Below are 16,828 nucleotides of genomic sequence, written 5' to 3'. Positions count from 1 at the left end.
ATGTGAGAAAGAAACGTTCAGAAGGGCCCACAGGAACAGATAGTGGCGATAAAGAGGGCGGAAAAACACTCACACGTGTCCCAGCTCGTGGGCGATGGTGAACGCTGCACTAAGGCCGTTGTCCTCGACAACAGCGCAGCTCCCATGCGGGTCGCAGATCATGCCAGACTGGGCCAGCCCTGGCAGAACAGAACATCCATTCGGCTTACGCGACAGCTGCGAGGATTTTGGTGGCTAGCATTTTCTTTGCCTTTTCAGCTAAAATTTCTTCGGTGCTTGAAAAGATTTTCTTTTTATTCAACTTTAAAAGCTGGACCCACGCGTAATAATAAGTGAAACATGTTCCGTTCAGTGGTTGATGTAACGAGATGAAGCACATTGCTACTCAAGGGTGCGACAGCATTTGCCATTCAGGAGGGGCGCGCTTCTCTACAAAAGTGCTTTTGCGTTCAAAATGAGAAAATAAACGGGATTTCGCATCTCGAACGAAACACAAATGTGCCTTGAAACTGAGGCGTACAGACAATTTCAAGAACGAAGGCAGTCTAACGGTTAAAACCCACCCCTATGACGCCCCTTAGCTCACAGGGTGGAATGAAGGCCAACTCACCGAGTGTGTCACATGTCTTGGGCAGTCTGCATAAGTCTTCTCTTCAAGAAAAGGAAATGCAGAAAGTGTTACAAAACAACCTTACTTAAGGACGCTGTATACACAACAAACTTGGCGGCAAGCGCAAAAGTTATTCGGGGGCTTTAAGGCCGGTTCACATGGAGGTGATTGAGAGAACTGAGCGGCGAGTGGCTGCGACAAGAGCGCGCGAAAAATGTCCAAGTTGGAACTACGTCACTCTCGCCACTCTAGCCGCCGCGACAGCTCAGGTTTTTGTGCCGCCGCGGCAGAAATCGCTAGCGATTTTCACTTGCATGTGAACCCGGCTCTAGGGTGATTATGATGATTTATTGACCATACCCTATGTATCGGGAGGACACCGTGTTGGTGCTCCAGTCGTAAGAAAAAAACAACAAAAAAACACAGGGCTTTGGGCAAGGGTGCGCCATCTGCCGTCGCCCAGAGACCGCGGTCTCGAGCGGAGAGCGTGCGCTGTTTAAAACGTACCGTAGCAGATGCCATGGGCCGGAAGCAATGTTACATGTATTCGTGCGTGGATTCTCGGCCCGGTTGCTAACATAAACGACGATCTCCACCCATAGTAGCTCGGCCGCGAAATGACGTCTGCTTCTTATAGAAAAAACAGAACAATTTATGTAACAGCTCTTGTAGATGTATCGACAGCAAAAAGTTTGCGGCACGCCTGTTCCGGGGTACTCTATAACTTTGTCTCGCAGGCAGGTATCGTTACCGGAGGTTATAGTGTGGGCCTCCGATCATAGCTTAATTTTCACATTTCAAGTGACCAGATTACGATAATCTGTTCCCTGGCCACTCGCATCCCGTAGACTCTTGCTGCCGATTATTGCGTTACAAAAGCCCACGTATTACACCAACCAAAAGATTATGTTGTTTTCACAAACGACGTTCCAAAAGTGAAACAGGCAGTCATCATCGTTGTTTTTTTGTGTGTAAAGTATGCAGTCTAAACAGCCTTGGAGGGCAGCGTGGGAATTACCTGGTGAGCAAGATGGCTGTGTCGTGGTGGTACGGGTGGCTATCCTCCGGGTGGTTATGCTGTTGCTGCCAGCGGCAGAAGTTCTTCAAAGTGGAGGATGCGCTGGGCGAGATGATGTCGTTGTCCTGCGCCAAAAAGTCACACCTGCCTCCTGTGCGTTGCTAGGCAGCAAGGCATACACTCGGGAAACAATCTGCCCGAGGCAGATTGTACGACTTACATTGTCCGTGACTATAAAAGAACTGAGTAACTGGAGATATGCGTCCATGCAAAAAAGAGAAAAAGAAAACGAAAGAGCGCCGATTGGTCCACTTCTTGATGCTGATGTTGATTCTGAGGACGGCGCGAAACGGACCAAGAAATAACACAAAAACAACAGGACAGGCGGCTGTACTGTTGCTTTCGTGTTCCTCAGAATCAACTAGCCCAAACCAAATTACTTCTTGATTCACTTCTGTTAGAATAAGCACCATTCGCGCAGTATATATACGACGTGCAGGGTGAGCAGTAACTACGATATTAAGGAAAGCACGCACGGTCAGAAATAAGACCCAACTGCAGTACTGCGGACGCCTATTGGTGCAAACGGCCATTAAGATGTCAGGGCGCCTGAGGCCAGAACGAACGACTGCCAGCTAGCTTCGAACGAACGACTGACTCGGCTAGCTTCGGTTCCTGGTGATAATGAACATGCGCTGGCCGGAAGTAATCGGACCGAAAGAAGGACTTCGACCGGAATAGAGAACTCAGCCTGCGTGGCACCGGGGCGACGGGCGGGAGAAATTGAGGACTCGGTTGGCGGTAAGCAGTAAGGAAAATAAGACAGATGGCCGAAAATGATCGAACCCGCCGAAAAACATGTGCGCACTACCGGGACTTCGTCGCTGTCCACAAAAAAAGTTGTGCTTTTTTCTTCCTTTTTTTTTTCTGCGCCGACTTTGCCCATATTTCAACGCGAAGAAAGCGCGGACAGACTATTCGCTAGCGATTTAAAAAGCCCGCGGCAAATAAAAATGCTATAAAGATGTGCGCACTGCAAGCAAGCACCGCTGATTCACTTCGTGACAGGGTGAATAAAGTAAGGCAGAAGTAGGCCAGCTATGCTGTTTTCTGGGCCGAAGAGCGAGTTCTCGAGATGTGTCTTTTCGTATATACGTCGCGCATATCTATTATTTTCCTTCCTTCCGTCGTTACATTCTCGCGATACATGCAACGAGCTTCTACGTAGACATTAATGCTAACGATGTCACCGAACGGGCAAGATGGACGACGGGAGGCGAGACCCACCTCGTCTTCCTCCATGATGAGCAGCTTGACGACGGCGATGTTGAGCAGGTTTCCGATGCTTGGGTCCTTGTAAATGTGTGCTACCTGGCACAAAGAGACCGGGCGTCGCCCTCAGGTACAACGTCACAAAAAGTGGGCAGACGCAGCTGCCCTTGAGACACAAAATGGCGTCCTATTTCGTCTGAAGGAGTTATTGTCGGGTGCACAAGCTACGCGGGTATTGAAATCGGGCAGTATATGCTTACAGTATAGCGCGAAATCAAGCTCTTTCGTAGATTCTGCATTCCGAAAAACTTTTGTGGGTATTTGTGGTTCCATAAATACAAACACGCGATTCATGCCAGATTTCTAGGTATGCAAACACAGTCAAAAGCGTATTTTCGTCAATAATTTGAAATTAATTCTGCAGCTGCCTTAGAAGTTGTGCCGTAACTAGGCCCCCTTCTTCCCCCTTTTCAAGTCCATCCAAGGTCATCAATCAAACTCATCAATAGAGTTTCTGCTGCCATGTACAGCATCTTGGGCTCGCGGACCGCCTTATCACATACTTGACAAGAAGAACTTGAGGTCAAAAGAACCATGACGAAAACGAAGCAGCTATAGAAAAATTCGAAAGAAAACCAAGTGGTGTCGCCGGCAGATTTCGCAAGTAAAATGCGTGGATCGACGTAAATTTCTTGTCGCCGGAGAACTACACTTCCTTCAAAGCGGTAAGGAGTGCACTGGCGCGAAGATTTTTAAGTGCAGTTTTCAATGCGTCTTTGGTTTCAACTTCAGACAACAGCGCAAATAACATAGACGGGACTCAAGAGCAAGAACACACAACGAGCGCTCACTTTCAACAAGTTTACTTCGAGGCATACATACACTGTTGCAAACCACACGAGACACAGACATGTGACTTCTGCCACCCGTATCATCACTTCTACGAGAATCATTGTACTACATACAAAAGCTACATTTCATTTTTGTTTCGCCAAAATTACAGATACAATCATCTCCAAGCTTTGCTATCTCGGCTGCTTCAATCATCTCGCGAACCAGCTGCTCGGCGTGTTTATCGACCACTTTACATCGCGCATACTCAGCCATGCAAGCCCATCCAAACCCCGGTGTGGCGATTGCCGAATCGGATGTGTTAATTGTGTGTTTTGTGATTTGATTCGATGTCGTGGCAAAACAATTGTAACGATGTAAAAGTTCCAAAAAAGATCGCGCGTTGGGACAACTTCAGTTATTTATCTATGTTCAGTTGCAAGGCCTGGCCTTCTTGTCCGGAGGACAAGTCTTGCTCAGAAAATGCAACAGCCGCGTGAACGTCACTACTTTCTTTCATATAGGCTATAACTGTTTATTTCGTCAGGTGTTGCGGCTCACTCCTAGACGTTGGCCCGCCCTTCGTTAATGTTTCTTATTCCTCTCGCAACGCCGACTCCCCTCGTGAACTGCATTTCAACATTTGCTTCCATTCTAAGCCCCAAACAGAGGTCTCGGCTCTCACGGGCAGAAAAACTCGACGCGGCAGCAAATTTACATGTTCGGATTCTACTCGAAGCACAGCTCGGTTCAGAGACTTGGAATGGGAGCAGTTAGGGATAAGGGTAGATGGAGAATACCTCAGTAATCTGCGATTTGCTGATGACATTGCCTTGCTAAGCAACTCGGGAGATGAACTGCAAATAATGATTGATGACCTAGACAGAAAAAGTAGAAAGGTAGGCTTGAAAATCAATATGCAGAAGACTAAGGTAATGTTCAACAGCCTCGGGAAGGAACAGCAGTTTACATTAGGTAGCGAAATACTGGAAGTAGTAGGCGAATATGTCTACTTAGGACAGGTAGTAACCGCAGATCCGGAACATGAAAAGGAAATAACAAGAAGAATAAGATTGGGATGGAGCGCATTTGGCAAGCACTCGCAGATTATGACTAGCAGCTTACCGGTATCGCTCAAGAGGAAAGTATACAACAGTTGCATCTTGCCTGTACTCACCTATGGGGCTGAAACGTGGAGGCTAACCAAGAGAGTTCTACTTAAGTTGAGGACAACCCAGAGGGCTATGGAACGAAAAATGGTAGGGGTAACATTAAGACATAGAAAGCGTGCAGAGTGGGTCAGAGAAATAACTCAAGTTACCGACATTCTAGTGGAAATTAATAAGAAGAAATGGACATGGGCAGGACATGTAGTGCGAAGAGAGGATAACCGATGGTCGCTGAGGGTAACAAACTGGATTCCAAGGGAAGGAAAGCGTAGCAGGGGGCGGCAGAAAGTTAGGTGGGCGGATGAGATTAAGAAGTTCGCAGGGGTCAAGTGGATGCAGCTAGCACAGAACCGGGTTAAGTGGAGAAATATGGGAGAGGCCTTCGCCCTGCCGTGGGTATAATCAGGCTGTTGATGATGATGACAGCTCGGTTCGCTGCATGAGTGGCGATGCAGAACGTGTCCGGAGTGTCAATTTGTTCTGCCCCATGTCGACCACAGCGCCATACTCACGAAAAAAGTCCATTCCCAAAATAACAGCTTTAGAGCAATGCTCTAAGATCACAAATTTCGCGGGGCAGGTCTCACCATGAGTTTCGATGCGGGCAGTGCATAAGCAGAATGTTCATTTGGGCAAGTTGGTAGACGTTCATAATTGTAAAACAGCGCGAACAATGGTACACAAGAACTAGAAAGACACGGGACGAGCGCCGACTCCTCAGCTCGTATTGGAGGGCCATCCTACGGGGTAGTCACTTCACTAAATACCGAATAATCAGCAACGGTGTCAACGAGCGCGGCAACTTCGGGACAGTCGTTTATTTTCTTGGAGACCCGTTTGTGTATCCAGTGGTGAAATCGTTCGTTGCGCTACGTTGTAACGTAAATGGAAGCTCTTTGTTTTGGCCGACTTCAGCAACGTCACCTCCAGGCGCATTCAGTTTTCCCGACGAGGGGACAGGCTCTGCCGGCGGGAGGGGAAACGAGGTGACGGCGATGGACATGAAGTTTGCACCGGCGACGATGGAGGACTTCGATGATAGGCTGTTCACCGTAACGGGGCGCGGATCGCGTCGGTTGAATCCTCCAAGGCAGAGTTCTCGATACGGGCGGCTCACCGCAGTGAAAACAACGGTCGCGGCTCAGTGCACATATTCTGCGGCGCACATTAGCGAATCCTCAGCACGGGGAGACTGCCGACGGGCATAGCTCACCGTCGGTTGTGTGTACTACTTCTGAAGCGTGTTGCATTTCTTTCCGAACGGCTGTAGTAACAGTTGCTGTTGGGAGAACATTGCTCTGAAGCAGGAAAAACCCTCTTGAGCTCTTCTCGCACGACTTCCCAGATGATTTCGCGAATATCGGCGATGCCAAAACCTCCTGGGCCAGACGAGGTAAGGATCGATACGTCCGGAAAGTTGCCCAATCGCTGATAGTGGTTGTTTCTTGTGGCTCGACAGTAGTCGCTTCGGTGATGAAACTCGCTACTGTAGTTGGTGGATCCACCAAAAATTTCACTTCTTACACCTTGAATCAAATACGTACCTTTTCTTCCTCTGTAGCCCTAGGGTCATGTATGTTGCTGCGCGAGGTAGAGCATAACGAAAAACAGCGCTAGCAGACGAAGGACAAGAAAAAGGAGGAGGTCCTCAACGAAGTTTCTCACGCTCTCTGCTGGGCCCTGAATACAACAGCTCTTCAGCATGCTGTCGTCGGTTCGCGAACATGTGTTCGCTCTTGCACGTCTCCCAAGATGTCAGTGAGGTTCTCGAACCAGTACTCTGCCTCCAGTGAGAAGTAAATGTTTTGCATGCATTGGCGTCCACCCGTTCATATTGCTGGACCCAGTCTTCAACGTCATCCACGCCACGGGGCGACAGTACTTGGTGATACAGGCTGTTGCGACTGGGAGGACATCTTCCCCTCGGTGAGGAGTCCGAATTCCGGCGCTTGGCCTTGCTGACATCGGTTAGCCCGGATCTCAGGTGCTGCTGCGGGCTCCAAGAAAATCCGGCGGCCAGGACTAAATACTGGACTCGAATTTCGGGTGCACTTCATGAGAATCTTTACCCTGCGCCTTCATAAATGTCACGTTCTGACGCACAGAGCGGCAGCACCTCGGGTCAACATAATAGACATATGGATTTATTGAAAGGAAAGGCAGAGAGGTTGGCCGGAATGATTAAAATCTGGCCTTCTACTCTGCACTGGGGAAGAGCAAAGGGAGAAGAAAGCAGTATGATGGACGACGATGTGGGAGAAGGCATATGAAATATATATACAGGTACGGCAGTTTGCTTTACAAGCGCGAATCAAGTCCGCTGGCACACAAAAAACGGCAAAGAGTCCGCACTGCCTGGACACCCTTGTCCTGACAAGCGTTCCTCCGACAGAGGCCTCTTGTCCAAACGCTTCAAGGAAGCAGCTAGCACATTTCTTTCACACACATACACAGGGCACACCAATAATATACGGTCCACAGTTTCGGGGATGCCACACATTGAACATTCCGGGGAGTCCACATGCCCAATGAAATGTAAGTACCTGCGAGTGAAAGCCACGTTTAAACGAAGTTTATGATGACACGGAGCATAAAATTTCAATGCTCCATCGAGCCTTTTTCGAATGTGTCGGGCGTCTGGAACAGCGCAACGGCACAGGGCAGCGCAACAGCAGCGGAGCCAGCACGCGTGCGAGTCACAGCGTCGTCTTCGTCGAAGTGATCGGGCGTTACAATATGAACTGAGGATTATAACTGGATGGCGCCCCTTTGAGTTTATGGACGGTATGCGAAGAACTTGACAGGCATGATCCCTCAGAGGGTTGCACCTCCGAGACTGCTTTTTGCAATTTCTTTATGACGCGCTTGCTGCTTTCGCAATACCCCTTACGCCAGGAGGTTGGATGATGACCTTGAAAGGTCTTACCAAGATATCGTATATCATTACAAATTAGGCAAATGAATATTTCCAAAAAACAACTCACCAAAAGCGTATGTGGCGTAATTAAGCTACAAACTGGAGTATTCCCCTAGCTTTACAGCAATTGTGGCGCCCGGAAATTTTCAGCCCCATTGTGAAGGCATAGCGGACATGATCGACACGATATGGAGGTGTCCTAGACTTTTGGAACCTGACAGAACAGATGAGTCCTGGGAGGCACTCGGCGACTGAGGAGGAGGACATGGCTGGGATCCTTTGACGGGTGCCAATAATTATTTCTCTTTCTCTCTCTCTCTCTCTCTCGTAACTTAGAGGGCGGGCGTTGTGCCGTAAGCAGCACATAAAAAAACATGGATTCAGTGGCATACAAAAGACTGTGGCGACAACGGCTAAAAATACGTCTCCTAAAAGAAAACCTACCTCGCTCGTGCGTCCACTACTGGAGTATGCTGATCCCATACTGAAATGGATGTCACTTGGATTCATGCCTACGGAAGACTCAACCGCTCCGGTTTGATCCGCCGAAAAATGTACCGCTTGAAAATATTATTTAGCATCGTTAACAGTCAACCAAACTAGAATTTCAGTTATATGCTGCTGCATATAACTATCAACTATGCAGTATAAGAGAACATGACAAACTCGGCACAAACATGAACGAACAATTGCCATTCCTAAGTGCCGAGCCAACAAGCTGTCATTCTTCCCAATAACGATAGCCGAATGGAGTCCGATGCGTTTTTCTCTGCAATACGTTTAGTGTGCTCGGTTTTATTTTGTGACCATGTTTTTGATTTTTCTGTTCTGGATTTGGATGTTTCTTCCTGATTCGCTCCGCAGTAACTTTACTATGTGTGCCTTCTTTCTTTTTCTTTGCTTTGTTGTTGTTTTGTAGTTGTTATTATTGCTCTGCTTGATAGACCGTGATTTTTAACGTACGTGATGTACCCACTCCTGCCTTGGCTACCAAAAGGCGGCCGGTATATTGAATAAATAAAATATATAAATAAATACAATCTGCACACAAATGTGCACACAAGCCATGGAACGAGTATAAAAAAAAAAGGCTCGGTCCACCCGCCAAGCGAGGTGATGTTCCATCATTGCGTTCACTCGCAATGTTTTTTCTTTCCGTTTGTTTCATTGGGTTGATGAGCAACCCAGCTTTTAGAAATATACTTGATTTGCGTCTCACGACACAATCAGCAAAGTTGGGCTAATAATTTTCTTTCTTTCGCAACAGTGGTTCTCGCAGGAGGACTAACCTAAACACGGTGACTTCTGTCATAACAGTTACCACCCAAATCAAACTGTGACTTGCGAGTTCAGAAGTGCTCCGCACATGTCACTGAAAATAAAATTAGGGGCGATCTTTCCGAAAGGTTCGGAGGGGATGCCATAGCATGTTTCCTTCACTCGGCACTTGCACTCCCCTTATGATTATGTTCCAATTCTCATACCTTTTCACTCAACAACCTACTCGAGCTTTGACTTTATGATAATTCTATTTCAATTCTGATTTCATTGCCATTCCATTCGTAACGCGACAGTGTTAACCACACCACAACGTTGCGAGCGAGAAATGCTCTCCTTTGGTCCGTTCATATGTGGGCTGCTAGCCTACGCTGTCCCTAACGGTGAAGCTCAAGTGTTTTCCTGAGGTTGGTCTCTGAGTAACACCTGGCAGGTGTTGCCGACAGAGACTGGGCATAGAATGCATTATCGTTCCAAGCCTCTCACCAAAGAGTGGGATTTTTCTCTCCACCTGCCAAGTCGGAAACCTTCTGCGGTTAAACGGAACCTCTGCAGAAGTGTCTTCTTCACCTTCTCATAATCAGTCGACTCAGATGCGGGCATCCTCCCAAAAACTGTCAATGCCTCGCCCGCCATACAAAGGCTCAGGGCGGTTGCCCATTCGCTCTTATTCCATCCTTGCCCTGTTGCGATTCTATCAAACCGATGCAAATACGCACCCAAATCATCCCGCTTATCATCAAAATAAGCCATCAGCTTTCTCAGACAGACCGCTGTTGGGAGTGTCGCTCCAACACCTGACGCCTCTGACGCAACTTCAACATTCATGTTGGCGTAACTTGATTTCTTTCTCCTGCGCCATTCTTCTAACTCTGCCATCCGCTTAGCTCTCTCTTCTGCTTCACGTGCTTGCTCGCTAACTCTGTCGCTCTCTTCAACTCTGCCTCGTTTTCTCTTCCTCATAAAGAGCCATCGTTTCTTCTTTCGTGAACCCGAGCTTTTCGGCACTCAACATGAGCGGAGGTCCATCTCTCTGGTTTCAGCACGGACACAAGCATTCCCAACAGAGTGCCTCCATTTCTCAGCAATGCCAGGTGGAGGCGTCAAAAAGACGCCGAACAGTTTTCGTCTTCATGGCACCCGATCTTAATGCAATAGAAGTAAGGAAAAAAAAAAGCGTAATCCTACCTCGGTAAACAGTTTTGGCCGAAAACAGGGCGAGATTTGTATCTCGAAATAAACATTTTCAGAAAATAAAAAGCTAGCAAACGACGCTACACCAGCTCGTTTACTCGATCTTTTTCGTCGGGCGCGGCTTTGATGACACCTTGAGAAAAAAAGAAGATTCCCTCCGAAGAAAAACCGAGGATGAACGGTTCGCCGAACTTGCGCCAAGTAAGACGGCGAGAGCGCATTCTGAGGCGTGCATTCTTTCTGCCGCGCGAATGACGTAACATCGACAGTTTCAAGAACGTGCCTCATTTTTTGGCAACGCGTGGTAGAGAGACCGCTGTTGCTCGCATCAAGGCGCAAAGAAAAAGCGAGAAGAGTGTAAGGCAAAGTCATAAAAATGCACAAAATAGTGCTTGCAAAGAGAATAAAAAAAAAAAACGAAAATGGGACATGGTAGCAGACCAGCCACTAAATGGGTTTTGCTCCAGTCGCCAAACAAACAAATGTGAACATAAACACTAAGGCAAATAGAAAACACCCGACGAACGCTCCACTCATTTTTCTTGTATTTTCTCGACACGTTCGCGCGCGATATGAAGCGACGGGCTGGCCGCCAAGCAGGGAGGGAGGCGGACGGACACAAGCTCCGGTGGAAAGACGCATGCCAGCACGAGAGGAGACGCGATTGCCGACCGAATTTCTGAGACCATCCTATTCTGAGACACCGAAGCGGAGGAGCGGGGTTTTAAATCATTCACGAGAGTCACACAGCCACGGCTCTTTTTGGGGGGAAAACGCGACGTCCGGCGCAGAGTCCTGGAAGGCTGCCTCTTTTTGGAACATCGCTAAGTAAACCACCTGGTTCTGACATCCAAGGCCGGGTGACCAATAGTGCCATGGAGAAACACACCGGAAAGTTCCTCTGCATCCAAAATTGCTGCTTCGCTGTAACCTCGCTCACATAACTAACCAGCGTCACTCCTTCGGAAACTATCCGCCGTCCCAATAAATCTTTACTCATGGCCAATATAGGCTACGGAGTGGGTGCCGTCAGGAATCGCACCACTGGCGCTAAATTGTGTGCAGCGACACCTAAACAAACCTTACCTCGCATCAGGACAGGGAAGGTTCCAGAGCAGACAAATCAATTCTTCTAGCAATCATTCTTCGCGTAGAGGCATATGTAAGTCATAACTCTCAAATACCAGTTGTTGTTGTTGTTGGCCAAATAACTTATGGCACATACCAGGGGATCGGCCAAGAATTACGTTGCAAAGAAACGTTTTGAAGTATATGTACTTGCATAAAAAAAAAAACAGAAACGTGATTTGAGGGGTAGAGGAAAGGAAACAAAACGGGAAATTAGTGAAATATAAAATGAAAGCTGGTAACTCGAGAAAGGAGTGAGGCAAGGCTGCATACTGTCACCCTGCCTATTTAACCTATATGCAGAGTGCATCATGAGGAAGGCCGGTCTGGACGAGTCTCCAGCTGGAGTGAAGATTGCTGGAAAACGTATCAACAACCTTAGATATGCGGATGATACCATTTTAATGGCAGAAAGTGAAGTGGAACTCAAGAGACTTCTGATCCGCGTACAAGAAGAGAGTGAGAAGTTTGGGCTTAAACTGAACATTAAAAAGACAAAGATCATGGCGTCTTGCCCTATCAAGTCCTGGAGCATCAATGGACAAGAAGTGGAAGCTGTGACAGATTTTCTGTTCTTGGGCTCCAAGATTACCTCGGAAGGAGACTGCAGCCATGAAATTAGGAGACGCCTGCTTCTGGGAAAGAGAGCAATGGTTAGCCTTGACCGCCTAGTAAAGAGCAGAGACATTAGTCTGCCAACCAAGATCCGTATAACTCGTGCTATGGTCTTTCCAGTTGTGATGTATGGATGCGAGAGTTGGACTGTGAAAAAGGCTGACCGCCGAAGAATTGACGCGTTTGAATTGTGGTGCTGGCGAAGACTCTTGAGAGTTCCTTGGACTGCCAGAAGATCAAATCAGTCGATATTGTCGACCATAAACCCTGACTGCTCATTGGAGGGTCAAATTTTAAAGTTAAAGCTCAGCTACTTTGGTCATCTGATGAGAAGAGAGGAGTCGCTGGAGAAAGATTTGATGTTGGGAAAAGTTGAGGGTCGCCGGAGAAGGGGTAGGCAGCGAACGCGATGGTTAGATGGCATCCTCGAGGCACTGCAGATGAAGTTATGTGATGTTAGGAAGATAGTGAGAGACCGGAAAGCGTGGCGTGACATGGTCCATAGGGTCACGAAGAATCGGACACGACTGAACGACTAAACTGAACTGAACACACACGGGATATTGACACTGCAATTTTAAAACAATTGGTGATGTTTAAATATTTAGCAAGGCAAACGATTTGATTCCAGTAAAAAATTTTGCATGGCGGTGAAAGCAGACCTGTGGCCAAGGATTGTGACTCCAATGATAATATCGGGCTACTTAAACTGAGGCCAAGCTGTTGCAATGGCCTTTCCATCAATTGTCTTCTCAACGTAGTGAAGCGGCGGCAAAACAATAAAAAGTGATCTAATTATTTCTGTTCACCGCAAAATGCGCAGACTGGAGAAAGTGCCAAACCAGACCTGTAAAGATAGAAATTTAAAGGTGGGATCATCGCATCCTTGTTACAGAAATCTCAAGTTGCCTTGAATGGCAATTTTCTATTCCAAGAATAATTTACATGCAGGTAGTCATCAGATCTTAAAACATGTCCATTTTTCCTACTTATTACAACGTTTCTCCGAAACCTCGCTGCGGTGATTTACGCTGTCGCCGGAAGGATAGATAATATGGGGCCATTGAGGGACTCTTTTGTCAAACTATCAGCATATTCATTTAAAGTCACATTGCTGCGGCCGGGTACACATACAATATGTACAATCATGGCCTCCGAGATCACCCTCGCGCGCGTGTTTCTCTCCAGCCGTTCCAATCGGCGCGCGCCCCAGCCAAATGTTGTAAGTTTGTCAGTTCCTCCAGGCGCCACCAGGCGTCAGTGCGCGCCTATATTTGGTAAAGCCCCTCTATCTGGAAAGTAGCGAAACTCTCCTCCCTTCGGATGTTTTCCTCCTCAATTCTCCTATAATTTCACTCTCCCACCGGCGGGAGCGCTGCGCACGGCACGCTGAACCTGCCTGCGCTCGAGGGGCGCCGAGGAAGTTTCAATGATAGTGAATGGCGGGGGCTTTTTGTGCTGCCTTTTAAAGCGTTCTTTTAAATCTGCTTTGTACAGGTAACTACTAATCGATTTGAAAATGTTATGTTTGGTTTTAGCGGCACATATTGTTCGCAATAACAAAGAAGGAAGGAGAAGACACGCTCAAAACGGCAAGAAATGTTTGCACTCAGCATCGCGCTCGGGTACTCTGAAGCATCAAGAACGGGAAATAAACTGAGCAGGCAATTATGGTGTCATCTGTGTTGGGTGACGGATAGATGACCCTGAATGAGAGCCAATGGCCCCTTCAGAAATCTTGTGCATCTTTGCGCGTGAGCGGCAAACCGGCGAATTCTAACATCGTTCGTTTCTGGCTAACCTATAAGCAAAAACGTCGATTGTTGTATGATTTCATTTTCAAATCACATCTGTAAGAAAACGATGAAGCAGTGTCCCTACAGCTGCTAATCAGAGGCAGTGTAAGTGAAAAAAGTGGCTTTTATTTCTTCGCAAAATCAATTGATCGGCAAAGTGACTCAGGCAAAATAGGGTCTTATTTTATTGTCACAATACTGGTTTGCTTTAAAGGTCGTAAGATGTGGCGCATACAAAATACACAGTTCCAAATACAGAAGAAATGTAGCGATAAACACTGTTGCACATTGGAACCAAGTAGCATCTTTGATTTTACTGACACAGCACAGGTCGCTTTGAAAGGGGTCCTAAGACTGGCGCAGGCACATTAATTGAAAACACACATTTTCAAATAAAAATAAATGCAAAGAAAAACACTGTTAGACAATTGGAAGATGATGAGAAACCTTAACGAAATGAAAAGATATGAAAACGAAGTGCAAGCAAATAATTTTCGTAGAAACATTTTTCACACACGCTACAATCCAATTTTAATTTCGATGTTTATAAGCTTCAGATATGCACGAGAATATCTTTAAAAAATGCAAGCAGTTACCAGAAATTTTGAACAATTTACAGATTCATTCAGGCGACAGGCAAAATATTAATTGTATGCAGATTTTCAAACCACAACTTTCACAAATGTTTCAAATTAATAAAACATGAAATTACGACTGCATACTGTCACCGAATCTGAGCTGCAGGGACCCGCATGCCTACGCTTTTGCTACCGCATTTACTACTAGTCACTGGAGATATTTTGAAGGCTTCATCTCGGACAAAAATCTGGATCCGTACTTTCACGAAAACACTCACAATCTCTTTTACAACATCGTGGCAGGCTGGGAAGCAAGATACCAATGAAATGCTATCTTTTATCCGGGCCTGCAGTTGTGCAGTGCTGATTGAATTTTTGAGGAGACCCTCTCTGTTACTGCGGAAAAAGTTCTCAGCAATTTTTACAGTTTCGATTACGGCTGGCGATGGGTTCGTCAGTGACATGTGAGACTGTGAAAAGTTCTTCAACTCAATTAACCTTGCCGGTGCTGTGTTGGTAATCAGCGAAGCACGGCAGTCGTTCTGTTCTACTATTCTATGTTCTGTTTCTGTTCTACTTGAACACTGAAACGCGCAGCAACACAGCATCGCGTGCACGAAACTGCACGCGCGCAAGCCACAGGAACGGTACGACGAGGCAGTTTAATGGCGGCAGCAAGAAAATAAAAAACAAGCAAAACAAGATTTTGCGCGCGCTGATGACGTATGGTGACGTGTTTGTCACGTCAGGGGGCCCGGCAGCCAACGACAAACCAGAAAACCCGCCCTCATTCTCTCTTTGGAGAGGGGAGCGTAGAGGAGCGAGGAGGAAAGCGCCGGGAGAGGGAAACAGCGGCAAAGATCTTACAATTTCGCTACTTTCCAGAGATAGAGGGGCTTTAATATTTGGCCTTCCTGGACATAAACGGGGCGTACGACAACGTAAGCAGGGAACTCCTGTGGAACATATTAAAAGGAGAAGGTATCGGTTATAAGATAATAGAGTTCCTACAGGAAATCTACCGGGATAACAAAGTAGAAATTACGTGGGAAGGGATAAGAAGTACGGAGGATGTCAAAGTATGCAAAGGATTAAGACAAGGCTGTCCTCTATCACCGGTGATGTTCCTGCTTTATATGATAAACCTGGAACGGAGGATACAGGTTAGTAACCTATAGGTTTTAACCTGTCATATAGATTAGGTGGAAAGGCGGTAGAGCAGCGCCTCCCCGGTTTGATGAATGCAGACGATATTGTGCTGCTAGCTGATAGTCTGGAAGAATTGCAAACTCTAGTTAAGTATTGCGGAGACGAAGGGGACGCTCTAGGCTTCAGTTTCAGCGCAGTTAAGTCGGGGCTGATGATTTTCAACGGCTCAACTGATCAGGGTCTTAAAATACAAGGCCATGAAATACCTAGAGTAGCTGAATATAAATATCTGGGGCTATGGGTAAACGAAAGATTGGCATACATTGGAAAGCATGAGCAATCACTTAAGGCCAAAGGGAGAAGGAATGCCAGCATAATGAAGCATAAGGCATTGTGGGGATACAATAGGTATGAGGTTTTGAGGGATATTTGGAAAGGAATTATGGTGCCCGGACTTACTTTCGGAAATGCGGCTTTGTGCCGAAACAACAAGGAAACAAGGATAGCGAGTCGGCAATTACAGCCACTTTTGAAAAAGAGGAGTATAATTTCCGTAAAGCGAGTACCAGCGCCAGAAACTCCGTTTCAAAAATTGGGGTGAAGTCCGGAAGCCGGAGAGAAAAAGACCAGTTTTCATTACATTGAGACGCGTCAGTAGCTACTACTAAACTAGCAGAAAGGCTTCTTAAATGATCTTCTAATAATCCGTTTAGAATAACAGATGATAAGTCTTTAGCATTATTCGGGAATATGTCGTCAAAGACAATTTCAACAGACGAACCGTTGGTTTGTATGGGTAGAATACTAGGCAGGGAAACATATAAAGGGTCCAGCAAATTTTTGACCATAGCTACCTGCGGGGTGCGAAATTTAGTCCAATGGACACCGAAAAAGGAGGTCGGTTGACAGCAATAAATAGACATAGATCGGTGAAACTATGATTCATATATACTTAGGTACGTAGAATTTGTAATCTACATATTGTTACCGGGACACGCGAGACCAAAGGATGTGCTCACTGACAAAGACGACGATCAAGGAACGCAGGCACGACGAAGCGTTGAAAAAGAGGACGACGCTCACAGAGTGGACACTGCACGTCTACTGAAGTCTCAGCGCCGAGTTCAGCCCGTCGCAGTGCTGTTACATTAAGTGCATCCCCGTAACATCTTGGTGGAGGTCGCGGGTTCGACACAATCTGACGCTGGATCTCCGCAGTGGCCGTCACCTCGGAACCGTCACGATGACAACCGACGCGGCTCCATCTACCTCC

At 46.8% G+C, this 16,828-nt stretch overlaps 1 protein-coding gene across 6 annotated transcripts in view; it reads right to left on the bottom strand.

The window, feature by feature from the left end:
* AdamTS-A (ADAM metallopeptidase with thrombospondin type 1 motif A) overlaps positions 1-16,828 on the bottom strand; it is a 638,686-nt gene that overhangs the window by 184,101 nt on the left and 437,757 nt on the right. For 4 of the 6 annotated variants that reach the window (XM_084579539.1, XM_084579541.1, XM_084579538.1 and 1 more), the window contains exons 5-8: positions 2,916-2,999; positions 1,629-1,753; positions 611-651; positions 74-179 (exon numbers count right to left, since the gene is read on the bottom strand). In XM_084579539.1, coding sequence (XP_084435665.1) covers positions 74-179; positions 611-651; positions 1,629-1,753; positions 2,916-2,999 — 356 coding nt within the window. Of the gene's footprint in view, positions 1-73; positions 180-610; positions 652-1,628; positions 1,754-2,915; positions 3,000-16,828 lie in introns of those variants that run through there. The other 2 variants (XM_084579542.1, XM_084579543.1) reach the window with 2 other exon arrangements.

The sequence above is a fragment of the Amblyomma maculatum genome, chromosome 9, assembly GCF_055883805.1.
Source record: "Amblyomma maculatum isolate TAMU_Amacu chromosome 9, ASM5588380v1, whole genome shotgun sequence".
Lineage (NCBI taxonomy): Eukaryota > Metazoa > Arthropoda > Arachnida > Ixodida > Ixodidae > Amblyomma > Amblyomma maculatum.
This window is presented reverse-complemented; position numbering and strand designations above follow the sequence as displayed.